This window comes from Felis catus, chromosome B1 (assembly GCF_018350175.1).
Source record: "Felis catus isolate Fca126 chromosome B1, F.catus_Fca126_mat1.0, whole genome shotgun sequence".
Classification (NCBI taxonomy): Eukaryota; Metazoa; Chordata; class Mammalia; order Carnivora; family Felidae; genus Felis; species Felis catus.
This window is the reverse complement of record NC_058371.1, coordinates 76,614,608-76,632,631: the sequence shown is the minus strand read 5'-3', so window position 1 is coordinate 76,632,631 and position 18,024 is coordinate 76,614,608. Positions and strand designations below refer to the sequence as shown.

Genomic DNA, 18,024 nt, shown 5'->3' with positions numbered 1-18,024 from the left:
AGAGTTGTTGAGCCCCAGACGACAGAGCTCAGCTTGGCGGGGAGCAAGGCGGGGAGCAAAGGTGCTCACCAGCGCCATCTCCCTCGCCCATCCCCCAGCCAAAATCCCAAAGGAAACCAGTTCCTTCCTGGGAACTTGCTTGCAGCGCGCAAACACCCAAAGCTGTACTTCTGTGGAGCCACCCTTCCGGGCAGCGGGTTTGACTCCCTCCCGCTGCCACAGGGCCCCTCCTGAAGCAAATCACGGAAGGATAATCCAGCTAAGCCTGCCCCTCCCACCCCATGCACCTTGCCTAGCCACCCCAGCTAATAAGCCAGATCCACAGCACCACAAGCCTGGCAGTGTGCAAGTAGCCCAGATGGGCCACGCCACCCCACAGTGAATCCTGCTCCTAAGAGAGGGGAAGAGAAGGTACACACCAGTCTGACTGTGGCCCCAGCGGTGGGCAGGGGGCAGACATCAGGTCTGACTGCGGCCCCACCCACCAAAGAAAGTTATTCAAGACAGCACAGGGGAAGTGCGCTGCAGGTCCCCACCACTCCAGGGACTATCCAAAATGACCAAACGGAAGAATTCCCCTCAAAAGAATCTCCAGGAAATAACAACAGCTAACGAACTAATCAAAAAGGATTTAAATATAACAGAAAGTGAATTTAGAATAAGAGTCATAAAATTAATCACTGGGCTTGAAAACAGTATAGAGGACAGCAGAGAATCTATTGCTACATAGATCAAGGAACTAAGGAATAGTCAGGAGCTAAAAAACGCTATAAACGAGCTGCAAAATAAAATGGAAACGACCACGGCTTGTATTGAAGAGGCAGAGGAGAGAATAGGTGAACTAGAAGATAAAATTATGGAAAAAGAGGAAGCTGAGAAAAAAAGAGATAAAAAAATCCAGGAGTATGAGGGGAAAATTAGAGAATTAAGTGATGCACTAAAGAGAAATAATATATGCATAATTCGTATTCCAGAGGAGGAAGAGAGAGGGAAAGGTGCTGAAGGTATACTTGAAGAAATACTGAGAACTTTCCTGAACTGGGGAAGGAAAAAGGCACTGAAACCCAAGAGGCATAGAAAACTCCCTTCAGACATAACGTGAATCGATCTTCTGCACAACATATCATAGTGAAACTGGCAAAATACAAGGATAAAGAGAAAATTCTGAAAGCAGCTAGGGATAAACATGCCCTAACATATAAAGGGAGACCTATAAGACTCGTGACTGATCTCTCTTCTGAAACTTGGCAGGCCAGAAAGGAATGGCAGGAGATCTTCAATGTGATGAACAGAAAAAATATGCAGCCGAGAATCCTTTATCCAGCAAGTCTGTCATTTAGAATAGAAGGAGAGATAAAGGTCTTCTCAAACAAACAAAAACTGAAGGAATTCATCACCACTAAACCAGCCCTACAAAGATTCTAAGGGGGCTCCTGTGAGACAAAGTACCAGAGACATCGCTACAAGCATAAAACATACAGACATCACAATGACGGTAAACCCATATCTTTCTATAATAACACTGAATGTAAATGGAATAAATGTGCCAACCAAAAGACATAGGATATCAGAATGGATAAAAAAAAACAAGACCCATCTATTTGCTGTCTACAAGAGACTCATTTTAGACCTGAGGACACCTTCAGATTGAGAGTGAGGGGATGGAGAACTATTTATCGTGCTACTGGAAGTCAAAAGAAAGCTGGAGTAGCCATACTTACATCAGACAAACTAGACTTTAAATTAAAGGCTGTAACAAGAGATGAAGAAGGGCATTATATAATAATTACAGGGTCTATCTATCAGGAAGAGCTAACAATTATAAATGTCTATGGGCCGAATACGGGAGGCCCCAAATATATAAAACAATTACTCATAAACATAAGCAACCTTATTGACAAGAGTGTGGTAATTGCAGGAGACTTTAATACTCCACTTACAGCAATGGATAGATCATCTAGACACACGGTCAATAAAGAAACAAGGGCCCTGAATCATACACTGGATCAGATGGACTTGACAGCTATATTTAGAACTCTGCATCCCAAAGCAACAGAATATACTTTCTTGTCGAGTGCACATGGAACATTCTCCAAGATAGATCACATACTGGGTCACAAAACAGCCCTTCATAAGTATACAAGAATTGAAATCATACCATGCATACTTTCAGACCACAATGCTATGAAGCTTGAAATCAACCATAGGAAAAAGTCTGGAAAACCTCCAAAAGCATGGAGGTTAAAGAACACCCTACTAAAGAATGAGTGGGTCAAGCAGGCAATTAGAGAAGAAATTTAAAAATATATGGAAACAAACGAAAATGAAAATACAACAATCCAAACGCTTTGGGATGCAGCGAAGGCAGTCCTGAGAGGAAAATACATTGCAATCCAGGCCTATCTCAAGAAACAAGAAAAATCCCAAATACAAAATCTAACAGCACACCTAAAGGAAATAGAAGCAGCACAGCAAGGACAGCCTAAACCCAGCAGAAGAAGAGATAATAAAGATCAGAGCAGAAATAAACAATATAGAATCTAAAAAACTGTAGAGCAGATCAACAATACCAAGAGTTGGTTTTTTGAAAAAATAAACAAAATTGATAAACCTCTAGCCAGGCTTCTCAAAAAGAAAAGGGAGATGACCCAAATAGATAAAATCATGAATGAAAATGGAATTATTACAACCAATCCCTCAGAGATACAAACAATTATCAGGGAATACTATGAACAATTATATGCCAACAAACTGGACAACCTGGAAGAAATGGACAAATTCCTAAACACCCACACGCTTCCAAAACTCAATCAGGAGGAAATAGAAAGCTTGAACAGACCCATAACCAGCAAAGAAATAGAATCAGTCATCAAAAATCTCCCAAAAAATAAGAGTCCAGGACCAGATGGCTTCCCAGGAGAGTTCTACCAGATGTTTAAACCAAAGATAATACCTATCCTTCTCAAGCTATTCCAAAAAGTAGAAAGGGAAGGAAAACTTCCAGACTCATTCTATGAAGCCAGTATTACTTTGATTCCTAAACCAGACAGAGACCCAGTAAAAAAAGAGAACTACAGGCCAATATCCCTGATGGATATGGATGCAAAAATTCTCAATAAGATACTAGCAAATCGAATTCAACAGCATATAAAAAGAATTATTCACCATGATCAAGTGAGATTCATTCCTGGGATGCAGGGCTGGTTCAACATTCGCAAATCAATCAACGTGATACATCACATTAATAACAGAAAAGATAAGAACCATATGATCCTGTCAATCGATGCAGAAAAGGCCTTTGACAAAATTTAGCACCCTTTCTTCATAAAAACCCTTCAGAAATTGGGATAGAAGGAACATACTTAAACATCATAAAAGCCATTTATGAAAAGCCCACAGCTAACATCATCCTCAATGGGGAAAAACTGAGAGCTTTTTCCCTGAGATCAGGAACACGACAGGGATGTCCACTCTCACCGCTATGGTTTAACATAAGTGTTGGAAGTTCTAGCATCAGCAATCAGACAACAAAAGGAAATCAAAGGCATCAAAATTGGCAAAGATGAAGTCAAGCTTTCACTTTTTGCAGATGACATGATACTATACATGGAAAATCCGACAGACTCCACCAGAAGTCTGCTAGAACTGATACATGAATTCAGCAAAGTTGCAGGATACAAAATCAATGTACAGAAATCAGTTGCATTCTTATACACTAATAATGAAGCAACAGAAAGACAAATAAAGAAACTGATCCCATTCACAATTGCACCAAGAAGCATAAAATACCTAGGGATAAATCTAACCAAATATGTAAAAGATCTGTATGCTGAAAAGTATAGAAAGCTTATGAAGGAAATTGAAGAAGATATAAAGAAATGGAAAAACATTCCGTGCTCATTGATTGGAAGAATAAATATTGTCAAAATGTCAATACTACCCAAACCTATCTACACATTCGATGCAATCCCAATCAAAATTACACCAGCATTCTTCTTGAAACTAGAACAAGCAATCCTAAAATTCATATGGAACCACAAAAGGCCCCAAATAGCCAAAGTAATTTTGAAGAAGAAGACCAAAACAGGAGGCATCACAATCCCAGACTTTACCCTTTAAACTCAAAATGGATAAAGGACCTGATGTGAGACAGGAAACCATCAAAACCCTAGAGGAGAAAGTAGGAAAAGACCTCTCTGACCTCACCCGTGGCAATTTCTTACTTGACACATCCCCAAAGGCAAGGGAATTAAAAACAAAAATATACTACTGGGACCTTATGAAGATAAAAAGCTTCTGCACAGTAAAAGAAACAACCAACAAAACTAAAAGGCAACCAACGGAATGGGAAAAGATATTTGCAAATGACATACTGGACAAAGGGCTAGTATCCAAAATCTATAAAGAGCTCACCAAACTCCACACCGGAAAACAAATAACCCAGTGGAGAAATGGGCAGAAAACATGAATAGACACTTCTCTAAAGAAGACATCCGGACGGCCAACAGGCACATGAAAAGATACTCAACGTCGCTACTCATCAGGGAAATACAAATCAAAACCACACTCAGATATCACCTCACGCCAGTCAGAGTGGCCAAAATGAACAAATCAGGAGACTATAGATGCTGGAGAGGATGTGGAGAAACGGGAACCCTCTTGCACTGTTGGTGGGAATGCAAATTGGTTCCTCAGAAAACTAAAAATAGACCTACCCTATGACCCAGCAATATCACTGCTAGGAATTTACCCAAGGGATACAGGAGTACTGATGCATAGGGGCACTTGTACCCCGATGTTTATAGCACCACTCTCAACAATAGCCAAATTATGGAAAGAGCCTAAATGTCCATCAACTGATGAATGGATAAAGAAATTGTGGTTTATATACACAATGGAGTACTACATGGCAATGAGAAAGAACGAAATATGGCCCTTTGTAGCAACGTGGATGGAACTGGATGGAGAGTGTTATGCTAAGTGAAGTAAGCCATACAGAGAAAGACAGATACCATATGTTTTCACTCTTATGTGGATCCTGAGAAACTTAACAGAAACCCGGGCGGGGGGGGGGGGGGGGGGGGGGAAGGAAAAAAAAAGATGTTAGAGTGGGAGAGAGACAAAGCATAAGAGACTCTTAAAAACTGAGAACAAAAAAATACTTAAAGAAAAAGGGGCGCCTGGGTGGCGCAGTCGGTTAAGTGTCCGACTTCAGCCAGGTCACGATCTCGCGGTCCGTGAGTTCGAGCCCCGCATCAGGCTCTGGGCTGATGGCTCGGAGCCTGGAGCCTGTTTCCGATTCTGTGTCTCCCTCTCTCTCTGCCCCTCCCCTGTTCATGCTCTGTCTCTCTCTGTCCCAAAAATAAATAAAAACGTTGAAAAAAGAAAAAAAAAAACTGAGAACAAACTGAGGGTTGATGGGGGGTGGAAGGGAGGGTAGGGTGGGTGATGGGTATTGAGGAGGGCACCTTTTGGGATGAGCACTAGGTGTTGTATGGAAACCAATTTGACAATAAATTTCATATATTGAAAAAAAAAGATATTTTATATAAGCCTCACGGTAACCACAAAGCAAAAACCCTACAGCAGTTACATAAAATAACATATAAAAAAAATCAAAGCATACAGATACCAAAGACATCAACAGAGGAAAAAAAGAGAGTAGGGTAAGAAACAAGGAACAATAGATCTACCAAACAACTAAAAACAAACAAAAACAAAAAATAAAAACAAACAGCAACAAAACAAATAACAAAATGGCATTGGTAAAATGGTAAGACCTTACCTAGTAGTAAGTGCTCTAAACATAAACAGATTTAATTAGATTTAAATGTAATTAATTAGATTTAAACAAAAGACATAACTAGGGGGCACCTGGGTGGCTCAGTCAGTTAAGTGTCTGACTTCAGCTCAGATCATGATCTCCCAGTTCATGGGTTCAAGCCCCACATCGGGCTCTGTGCTGACAGCTCAGAGCCTAGAGATTCAGATTCTGTGTTTCCTCTCTCTCTCCCACTTATGCTCTGTCTCTCTCCATCTCTCAAAAATGAATAAAGATTAAAAAAGTTTTTTTAATTAAAAAAGGCATGGCATAAAAAAAAAAGACATACAGAGAGTGTAAAGGGATAAAAGCAATCCCTTTAATAAAATAGAAATCAAAAAATAAATAAAAGCAGGGTGGTTATATTAGACACAACAGAATTTTTAAAAAATTGGTAAAAGGGACAAAAGTGGTCATTATATAATGATAAAGGAGTCAATACATCAAAAAGACTTAAATTATAAATATCTATGTGCCCAAAAAGACTTAAATTATAAATATCTATGTGCCCAATATCATAGCACCTAAATATATAAAGCAAAAACGCAGATAAAAAGGAGAAATAAAGAGTAATACAATAATAGCTGGGGAGATTAATACCCCACTCTCAGCAGATGAATTATCTAAACAAAGAATCATTAAGGAAACAGCCAATCTGAACACTATAGTCCAAATGGACCTAAAAGACACATTCAGAACATTCTGACAACCACAGGATACACATTCTTCTCAAGCACATTAAGAACATCTTCAAAGAGAGACCACATATTAGACAAGGAAATGGTTTTAGCCAGTCCAAGAAGACTGAAATTATACCAAATATCTTTTCTCACCACAAGAGAATAAAACTAGAACTCGGTAAGAAGAGGGAAACTGGAAAATTCAAAAACACATGAAAATAAAACTTCACTTCTGAACAACCAATGAATCAAAGAAGAAATTATAGGGGAAATTTAAACGTTTGAGACAAATGAAATGGAAACAAAACACATCAGAACTTAGGAGATACAGCAAAAGCAGTTCCAAGAGGGAAGTTCCTAACAACAAATTCCTAAGAAAGATCTCAAAAGATCTCTAACTCAACACCTTAAAGAACTAAAACAAGAACACATCAAGTACAAGGTTGACAGAAGAAAGGAAATAAAAATTGGAGTAGAAATAAATAGAAAAAAAACTACAGAGATTAACCAAACTAAGAGTCGGTTCTTTGAAAAGATAAAACAAAGATTGGCAAACACTTAGCTAGACTAACCAAGGTAAAAAAGATAAAGAACGCAGATCAAAAAAACTAAATGTAAATGAAAAAGGGGGACAGTGCAAATGATACCACAGAAATATATGAGATCAAAATGCCAACAAATGAGACAACCCAGAAGAAAAGGAAAAATTCGTAGAAACATACAACTTATAAAGAATGAATCGAGAAGAAATAAATACGATTGAAGCAATTACTAGTAAGGAGATTGAATCAATAATCAAATATCTCCCAATAATGAAAAACCTAAGACCAGATGGCTTTCACAGGTGAATTTTACCATACATTTAAAGAAGAAGTAACTCCAGTACTTTCAAACTCTTCCCAAACAATCAGAGGAGAGAATACTCCCAAATTCATTTTACAGCACCAGCAAATCCTCATACCAAAACTAGGAAAAGATAATACTAAAAAATTATAACAAAATATCCCTGATGAATACAGATGCAAGAGTTCTCAATAAAATAAAAGCAAACTGAATCCAGCAGCACATTAAAAGAACCACTCACGATGATCAAGTAGGATTTATCCCAGGATGCAATGATGGGTCAACATATGAAAATCAATCAATGTAACATATCACATTAACAGAATGAAAGAAAAAATAATATTATAATCTCAATAGATGTATAAAAGGCATCTGACAAAATTCAACATCCATTTGTGATTAAAAATTCTTAACTAATTAGACACAGAAGGAAGATATCTCAACTTAACAAAGCCCTTATATATCACAAACCCAGAGTTAACATCAGACACAATGGTGAAGAATGAAAGCTTTTCCTTTAAGACTTGGAACAAGACAAAGCTGCTCCTATTAAACATAGGAAAGGAAAACTCAAGGGGTGCCTGGCTGCCTCTTGATCTTGGGGTCATGAGTTCAAGCTCCACATTGGGCACAGAGCTTACTTTAAAAAAAAAAAAAAAAAAAAAAAAAAAAATATATATATATATATATATATATATATATATATATAACATTAAAAATTCATTAAAAATAATAAAAGCTTTTAAAAAACTGAAAATTCTAGGGGTGCCTAGATGGCTTAGTCGGTTAAGTGTTCGACTTCAGCTCAGGTCATGACATCACTGCTTGTGGGCTTGAGCCTGGAGTCAGTTTCTATTCTGACAGACCAGAGCCTGAAGCCTGCTTCCGATTCTGTGTCTCCTCTTTTCTCTGTCCCTCTCCTGCTAATGCGCTCTCTCTCTCTCTCTCTCTCTCTCTCTCTCTCTCTCTCAAAAACAAATAAACTTTAAAAAAAATGTTTTAAATGCCTAAAAATTCTAGCTAGAGCAATCAGGCAAGAAAAAAATAAAAGTATCAATTAAAAATGAAAAAGTAAAATTGTCTCTATTTGCGGATAACATGGTTTATATATAGAAAATCCTAAACACTCAAAAAATATTAGATTTAATGTATTTAGTAGAGCTGCAACATACAAAAGTGACATATAAAACCAGTAGCATTTCAATACACTAACAAAGAATTTTCTGGGAAAGAAATAAAGAAATTGATCCAACTTACAATAGCATCAAAAACAATAAAATGCCTAGTAAATAATTTAATCAACAAGATGAAAGATCTCCACTCTGAAAACCATAAAACACTGGTAACAGAAATCAAAGAAAACACATTTAGACAGGAAGGTATCTTGCATTCATGGGCTGAAAAAATTAATACTGTTACGTCATTACTACCAAAATCCAGCTATAGATCAATGCTATCCCTATCAAAATTCAGTGGCATCTTTTATAAAAGTAAAAAAGCACATTTAAACTTTATATGGAATAACAAATGATTCTCAATAGCCAAAGAAATTCTGAGAAAGAACATCAAAGCAGAATTTACCACACTTCCTGATTTATAGTTTACTATAAAACTATAGTAATCAAAACAGTATGGTACTAGCATGAAAGCAAGTAAACCAATAAAACAGAATCAAAAGCTGAGAAATAAACCAAAGCATTTTACGGTCAACTAATATTTTACAAGGGTGCCAAGAATACTCAGTGGAGAAAAGACAAGTCTCTTCAGTAAATGGTGCTGGGATCACTGGATATTCACATAAGAATGAAACTGAAACCCTATCTTATGCCACTCACAAAAATTAACTCAAATGGATTAAAGATTAAAATGTTTAAGACCTGACACCATAAAACTCTAGAAGAAAACTTAGGGAAAAAACTCCTGGACACAGTCTTTGGAAAGGACATTTTTTTGGATAGGACACCTCAAGCACAAGCAACAAAATAAAAAATAAACAAGTGTGACTACATCAATCTAAAAGCTTCCATTCAGCAAAAGAAACTATCAATGAAATGACAACCTGTAGAATAGAATATTTTCAAACAAACATATCTGGTAAGGGTTTAATATCCAAAATATGTAAAGAATCTATACGACTCAAAACACACATACACATACACACACACACAATCCAATTTAAAAATGGGTAAAGAACGTACACAGACATTTTCCCAAAGTCGATATAAAAAAGATCAAAGATACATGAAAAGATGGTCAACATCACTAGTCAGAAGGAAAATGTGAAGTAAAACAACAATGAACTATCATTAGAGGGGTCATCATCAAAAAGACGAGAGATAACAAATCTTGCTACGGATGTAGAAAAAAGGTAACACTTGTGTATTCAATGGGGGACTGCAAACTGGTAGAGAGACTATGGAAAACAGTATAAGGTTCATCAAACAATTAAAAATAGGACTACCATATGATCTAACATTCCACTTCCAGGAATACATCCAAAGGAAATGAAAACACTAACTCAAAAAGATTATCTGCACATCCACATTCATAGCAGCATTATTTACAATACCCAAGACACAGAAACAAACTAAAGTCTCCACTGATGAATGGACAAAGAAGAAGTGAAAGAGAGAGAGAGAGGAGAGAGCGAGAGAGAGAGGAGAGAGAGAGAGAGAAAAGAGAGGAGAGAAGAGAGAGAGAGAGAGAGAAGAGAGGAGAGACAAAAGAGAGAGAGAGAGAGAGAGAATATGGAATACTATTCACCCATTAAAAATGAGGAAATCCTGGGATGTCTGGGTCACTCAGTCAGTTGAGCATCCAATTTTTGATTTCAGCTCAGGTCATGATTCCTGGGTTGTGGGATCAAATCCTGCATTGGACTCCACATTGAGCATGGAGCCTGCTTGAGATTCTCTCTCTCTCCCCCTGCCCCTCTCCCCTGCTTGTGCACTCTCTCTCAAAAAAAAAAAAAAAAAAAAGATAAAGATAAAATCCTACCATTTGCAACAACACAGATGAAAGTTGAAGGCATTACACTAAGTGAAATAAGTCAGACAAATACTGCATAATCTCACTTATATATGTAGAACCCAAGAAACACAAAACCCAAACTCATAGAAAAAGATATCAGAAATATAGTTACCAGAGGCAGAAGAAAGAGAGGGAGTTGAAGGAAGGGGGTCAAAAGGTGAAAAAACATGCTGACGATAGCTAACACTGCTGTATGATATAAAAGAAAGTTGTTAAGAGAGTAAATCCTAAGAGTTCTCATCATGAGGAGAATTGTTTTTTCCTTTCCTTTTCTTCATTCTTTTATTTACACCGTATCTATATGAGACAACAAATGTCAGCTGAACCTATTGTGATAATCATTTTATAGAATATGTAAATCAAACCATCCTCCTGTATATCTTAAACTTATATGGTGATGTATGTCAATTATTTCTCAATAAAAGTGGAAGAGAAATAAAGAATAAAATTAAAAAAGAAAATGCCTTTCAAGAATCATGATCCCTGGGGAAGTTTTACCTAATTCTTCCATAGTAACTGTCAAATCTTTCTTTTAACATGTATTTAAATACTTCTACAACAGAATTTGGCAAAAGGCATTGTAATTGCAGGCTTATTTATTAGTTGCCAATACTAGTATATGAGCATCTATAATTATTTGCCGAGTAAAATAATTTTAGGAGTGTTTAATGTCAAATGAAGTTATCAACACCCTATTCTCCCTCTTCTGTAATGTTAACAAGGCAGACACTGGTTCCTGGTTACTAGTTCAAATACTTCCCCAAGTGATAGCATCAGTCTCTCAACACTAGACAGAACACTGTAAAGAAACATTCCAAAACAATAATTTTGCTCAGAATACAAATTCAAACGGCAGCTAAACACCTTTTAATCCATTCCCTGGGTGTTTAGTCCTATTGAACCAAAATCCACTCCCACAAAAACAGACACAATGTAGTCCATTCATCATCTCCTCAATTTACTTTTAGCTTTTAATTCTCTCACTCTCTTCAATCCATTTTCTCCCCTGTAACTTTCTTTTAATCTCTGTACTTACTTCACTTTTCTATCTTACTAGTAAATTTATTTTTCTTGAACTCATCTATCTCTGCTCTTTAAAAGGAAACATTACTTTCTCCCTCTCTCTACTTTTTCATCACATTGCAACAAAGAACAAAACTTGTTCTCCCTCTCCTTTATGACTGGGCCATGACATAAGAAAGATAACACAGACATCTAAGTCTGATTATTGGGCTCCACAAATATAATTACATTAATAGGAAGTCAAAGTAGGTGTCTGTTTTCCTTAATTCTGCTAATAAAATCACTAGTTTACTTTTGCCAAATTCAGCCTTACCATTCAAAAAATAAAGACCAGATTTTCATCATAAAGCATGTAACCATGAAGAAAACCGTAAAATAATTAAATGTTGACATATTTGTAATAATTAAGCTCCACTTTATTACTGACCACAAAAACAATACAGTCCCCAAAAATATAAGTTTCAATGGCAAAAACAGAGTAAGCTTTTAAGGTAAAATATAAATGGATATAAAAGAGATTACCTTCCTTCATTGACAAGTTCAATAAAAGCAAGGCCTGCATTCTTCTGGATAGAATTCTGCCACTCCTAAAAAATAAAAACAAAACAAACAAGAAAAAAGGCAGAAAAGAGCTGAACAAATAATACTCACTAGATTAATTTTTTAAAACAACAATTATAAAAAACATCACCCATATCAATTTCATATCTTAGCCCTTAAAAGGAAAAGTTTGGTTAAATGTGCTGCTGACCCAATGCAGCCCCATGAACACATGAATAGTTGATATTCACAATTAAGCTAAACAAGTTAGCAACAATTTGATTCTATATAAACCAAAAAAGCCTAACTATATTTATCTTGACCTTTTTGTTTTATATCATTATATACTACTAAATCAACTGAAACAGTTATGAATTGGAAAGGAAGGTAGCACAGACCAAAGAGAGAGGTTTTGTGTCTTTAAGAAAAGAGATGCATCACCCCAAATGAGAGCGAGACAAAATTAAATAGTGTGGTATACTAATAAACAGCACACACCCAGCCACAAAAATTGATGATTAATGACTGAGAAAGGGACAAAAAAGTTCAGTGAATAATTATCCTTGAAAAGCCTAGGAAGGAAATAAATCAGGAGAGTATATACAAATGAGTATTTTTTAATCTTCATCTCCAACCATATGTAAAATAAATATTAATCCAATAAGGCTGGGCCTACAACAATTGAAAAGTAGCTAGATTTGAAAAACGTTTATGTATGTGCCCATGTCTGTATGTGTATGTGAAATTCTGGCAGAGTCGAGAAATGCCAAGATATGTATGTATGTATGTGCATATGTGTATGTACATGTATATCTATTTTTAAAGAACCAGAAATATATCATCTTTATGGTCCTTAAAACAAAGGAGCCCTTTACATTCTACCTACGTAATATACCTCAAGTGATCTTTTTTTGTTTTATAAACTCAAAACAAAAGACAATATTTGGCTACTTACCATTACTACCAAATATATTCATATGTTCTGAATGTAATACCATTTAAGAGTTCTAAAGTCCATGTATTTTCACCTCTAATGACTATTCTGTGTCACTCCAAATTCCTATTTTTTTTGGTGGGTGGCCAGGGTGGGAGGGGTGCTCATCCTTTCTCTTCTACTTTCTCCTTTTTATCCCTAATTTTGTATTGCTTCCTGTTATGTTTTGAAAAACCCAAGGTGGTTCCTAGGACTGAAATGGTTGTATACCACAATTTTTGTTATAAGGTTCTATTTCATGAATAGTGTCAGTAAGGACATACTAACAGAACATATATGGTAGAATGAAAAGTAGATATAAAGTCACTTAGAAATCTAGCAGTAGTTGGGGCGCCTGGGTGGCTCAGTCGGTTGAGCGTCCGACTTCGGCTCAGGTCATGATCTCACGGTCCGTGAGTTCGAGCCCCGCGTCAGGCTCTGTGCTGACCGCTCAGAGCCTGGAGCCTGTTTCAGATTCTGTGTCTCCCTCTCTCTCTGACCCTCCCCATTCATGCTCTGTCTCTGTCTCAAAAATAAATAAACGTTAAAAAAAAAATTAAAAAAAAAGAAATCTAGCAGTAGTAATTGACTAGATCTAGGAGAAAAGATGAAGCAATGTGCTGTTAAGAGCCATGAACAAGAAGCCATGAGATCTATATTCTCACACTGATTCTGACACTGACAGGATATGTCCATGGACAGATCACTTTACATCTCTAGGTCTTAGATACTCCCTTAAAAAATTAGCTCTATTATTTTAGGATTCAGTAACTTACGAACATTTTGAAATGACTCATGAGCCTACAGTCTATACTCTCTCAAAATTCACCATTACCACCCAGCTGAAACAATAAAGATCTCGTATTTCCTTCACTGAGGTAAACCAACTCAAGCATAAATAGGAATACCTCATAATTTAAAACCCTTTTCCTTCCAGCAAAATAAAACTGACAGCACAAAGCAATGAAATCAAATTCCATTAAGAAGTAAATCCCTAAGAGAAGAGCATGTGTGGAATCCTCTACTCTTCTTAGAAATACAAAGAGGAAAATAGAAAAAAAGCAGAAACCACAGGTAAGGTTTTTTATCCTGCTGCAGAAGATCCCACACCTTACTTTTGAAGCACAGCAAAGGGAGATATCAAGTCTAAAAAGTTGCCCTAAACCTAGTAATGTAGAGGAATAGTAGATAGAGAGAGACATAATGGCCAGATGGACCTAAATTAGCCTTGACGTATCTCATGCCATAGGAAGAGTCAGAAAATTATCCTAGAAAGATGTACACTAAATAAGGCTTTGAGGGGATGAGAAGAACACAGCTAGACAGTAGGGAATCCTTGCTGATAGACAGTAGGGAATCAGAAGGGATGGTGACACCTCAGAGGGTGCCACAGTCAAGGAACAGAACCATATGCTTACTTCTCAGGTGTTAGACCCAACATAGCACTATCAGCAAGCCACTTAGAAATTTGATATAGCACCAGATTATGAGGAGGCAAGACCTTAAACTGAGTTTCCATTCAGATCATTTAACCTGAAGGAAAATCTGAAAATGAAAATTAACCTTATTAAAAAGAGAATAAAGGAAATTACTTTTCTTGCTAGAAAAAAAAAGGAGGGGAGAAAAGCAAGAGAATACATTGTATGTATTTAAAACATTTTATTTAAAAAATTATTTACTAGTATTTTTTTTCTCAAATCCATTTTGCCTGATCTAAAACTACAACAGGTGGACATTTCTATCATATAGCTCATACAAAACTCAAAACTCCACATGGATGAAATAGGTAACACTAGAGAGACTTAAATTGTAAGTAGACAGGTAAATATCAATTTGATTCTATTTTCATCAATGTATACAAACTAATCTTAATTATAAGGTAAAATCAGGAATATGCCATTTATATTTCACAAACATTTTTAACAGCATGATTCAGGTCATTAGAAAACTAGTTCAAGTTGGTGCAACTACAGAAAATTCAACATCTAAAGATTTTTATGACATGAACTTAAATTGGTATGCCACATAAAATATTTCTTTTAAGTTAAAACAAATTAGACATGAAGGTACATATAAAAGCAGAAGAATCCAATTTTTACAGAAACTCAGAGACACAGATTTATTACTGCTAATACATTAGATTTCTTGCTTTCCCAAACATCATCTATTAACGCAATCTGTTAACTTACAATAGCTGTTACCCGATCACCTGGAGTAAAATTTTTTCACTAGTTAAAAAATAACTAGACAATACAAGAAGTGAAAGTACAAATCTTATTTACACTTTTGGGTATAATTCATTCATAACTGTAAATTATTAACATTTAATAAAATGTCACATACCAGGTACATCAATACATACTGATAAGAATTAATAACTCAGTCGTATTGTAATAGCATTGTAGGGTGAGAGATGGTAGCTACACTTGTGGTTAGCATAGTATAAAGTATAGAGTAGTTAAATCACTATGCAGTACACCTGAAACTAATATAATACTGTGTCACCTATACACCAATTAATAACCCAGATGATAATAATCTGAAGCTGATAAGAATAGAAAACAATTTGAAAAAAATTTTTTTACCATTTATTTATTTTTGAGAGAGACGGAGACACAGACAGACTGTAAGCGGGAGAGGGGCAGAAAGAAAGGGAGACACAGAATCTGAAGCAGGCTCTAGGCTCCACGCTGTCAACACACATCCCAATGCGGGGCTTGAATTCACCAACCATGAGATCATGACCCGAGCTGAAGTCGGACGCTTAACTGACTCAGCCACCCAGGCACCCCAAAAATAAAACTTTTTTAATAAATCTAGCTATTAGTCAAAGCCAACAAGTTTTTTCCATACTAAAACACTGTCGGGGCACCTAGGCGGCTCAGTCGGTTAAGCATCCGACTTCGGTTCAGGTCGTTATCCAGTGGTTCGTGGATTCCAACCCCTCATTGGGCTCTGTGCTAACAGCTAGGAGCCTGGAGCCTGCTTCAGATTCTGTGTCTCCCTCTCTCTGTCTGCCCCCCACCCAAAAATAAAATAAACATGAAAAATTTTTTAAATAAATAAAACACTGTATACAACCCTTTAAGAAAGTTGCCAAATCTGAAAAGATTTCATTAATCATGCTATCCTAAAGCATTTTTTCCACTTCTGAGGCAATTATCAAAGAAGGTGTTAGTCTAAACAATATCATAAACCACAGCTCAATATAACCTTTAGTGAGTTTTAATAGTTGAAAGAAAAGCTTAACAGTTATCATCTTTCATGATGATTTCAATATTTCATCACAGTATTTACAATTGTATAGTGATGCAAAATGCTAGTACGTTTAAAGGTCTTGGTTATTCTTTTCCCAAAGGTATGGATGAAAAACGCGTTAAAAGCCTCAAATCCAACCACTAATGCAACTAAGTAATTTCAAAACACATTTCAGCACTTTGGAGAGGAAGGACTCAAAACACAACAAGTGAGTCAATAATTTCATACCTGTTCTAAGCTGTATTTAATTGACTATCACTTCCTAAGGCCATAATTGTTGATTAGTCAATTTTTACTAAAATATACTCTTAGCTAACTAATGCTCTTAAGTCATGTGACATCAACAACAAAGAAAATATACATTAGTGAAATCTATAAAATATAGTGTTCTACCAAATTTCAAATACATGCTTTTGATGGTAAAAGTCTTTTCTTAAGTTGGAGTTTATTTAAAAAAAAGAAAAAAGAGTTTACTTAATAACCAAATTTAAGTATATTCCTTCCTACATCAACAAACAAATATAGAGAGAAGGGGCAACAATTAACATGCTACATATTAATTTATATTATTTTAATACAATTGTAACTTCTTTAAAGTGAACTTGACAGATTTCTATAAATTCAATAACCCCCCCACACAACATATTTTAGCATTTGAATGTACTACATAAATTTACCTAGATTTTAAAAGTAATTCCAAATAGTACCATGTTCTAAAGTAAATAAAGTCAGGCCACAGATTGTCAAGATAGACTACATATACTACAAGGTGCCACTTTTTCTTTTTGAGGGGAGATCAAGCCATCAATGTTGACATTAAATGTAGTATCAACTTGGGGCACCTGGGTGGCTCAGTCAGTTAGGCGGCCAACTTCAGCTCAGGTCATAATCTCACAGTTTGTGAGTTTGGTACCCACATAGGGCTCTCTGTTGTCCGTGTGAAGCCCACTTCAGATCCTCTGTCCCCCACCCCACCCTACCCCTTGCTCTCTCTCTGACCCTCCCCAGCTTGCACATGCACATGGACGCAAACTCTCTCATTCTCAAAAATAAACATCAAAAACAAAATGTAGTACTAACTTTTTATTCTGGTAAGCTCATCACTAAATTTTTACTCTAAAAAAAGGAAAAAGGTATTAATGAGTGACATTAGGTTAAACACAGTAAAAGAACAAATATAATAAAGAAAAAATAGTACAAAGATAAAAAATAGAGACAACAGCAAGGAGAGAGGGTAAAAAATTTCTCTACAACCTAGGTAAAATCAAATTGAGGAAGCAAATCAATGCTTGTAACATAATTCTAGAAAGCCCAAGAACTGAAGTCACAGCGTACATATGAAGATGGTTGAGAAATAGGGATAAAAATAGTTTAAAAGAATGAAAAGTAATATATAAAACAGAGAATTCCAGGTCCTCTCCCCATACTGTATGTCATTCCCACCATGGTAAAACAAATAAAAGTTTACTTTTCAGAGAAGTGAACTTCGGGACACTGTAAAAACCCTCACTGTAAAAAAAATAAAAAACAAAAAACAAACAAATAACTTGAAAGTATGCTTACTGAACTATGAGACTCCAAAGCAATATTAAGACTTTTTCTCTAATAAAAATGAGAATCCATAATATTTAACAGTCTATCAATGGCAAAGGCAGCTCATTCATCACCAGTCGACAACTTGCACACAGCTGTGTGGGTTTTTTGTGCATTACACTTAAATGTGAGCAGATAGCAAAGGATTACTGGTCATTACAGGAAAAGACTCATTTGAATGACAGACATCAAAGAAATAAAAGAAAAGACTCACAGAAAAGAGCTAATATTGTTAAGGGCTGTGGAGAGTAAGAATAAAGAAA

The 18,024-nt window shown here is 36.1% G+C and overlaps 1 protein-coding gene across 7 annotated transcripts in view; it reads right to left on the bottom strand.

Annotated features, from left to right (window-relative positions):
- The window catches only part of LRBA (LPS responsive beige-like anchor protein), a 775,946-nt gene that overhangs the window by 488,521 nt on the left and 269,401 nt on the right, over window positions 1–18,024 (bottom strand). For 6 of the 7 annotated variants that reach the window (XM_023252764.2, XM_045056857.1, XM_023252765.2 and 3 more), the window contains exon 35: window positions 11,920–11,984. The exons of the other annotated variant lie outside the window; for it this stretch is intronic. In XM_023252764.2, the coding sequence (XP_023108532.2) occupies window positions 11,920–11,984 (65 nt within the window). The remainder of the gene's footprint in view (window positions 1–11,919; window positions 11,985–18,024) is intronic. 7 annotated transcript variants of the gene reach the window in all.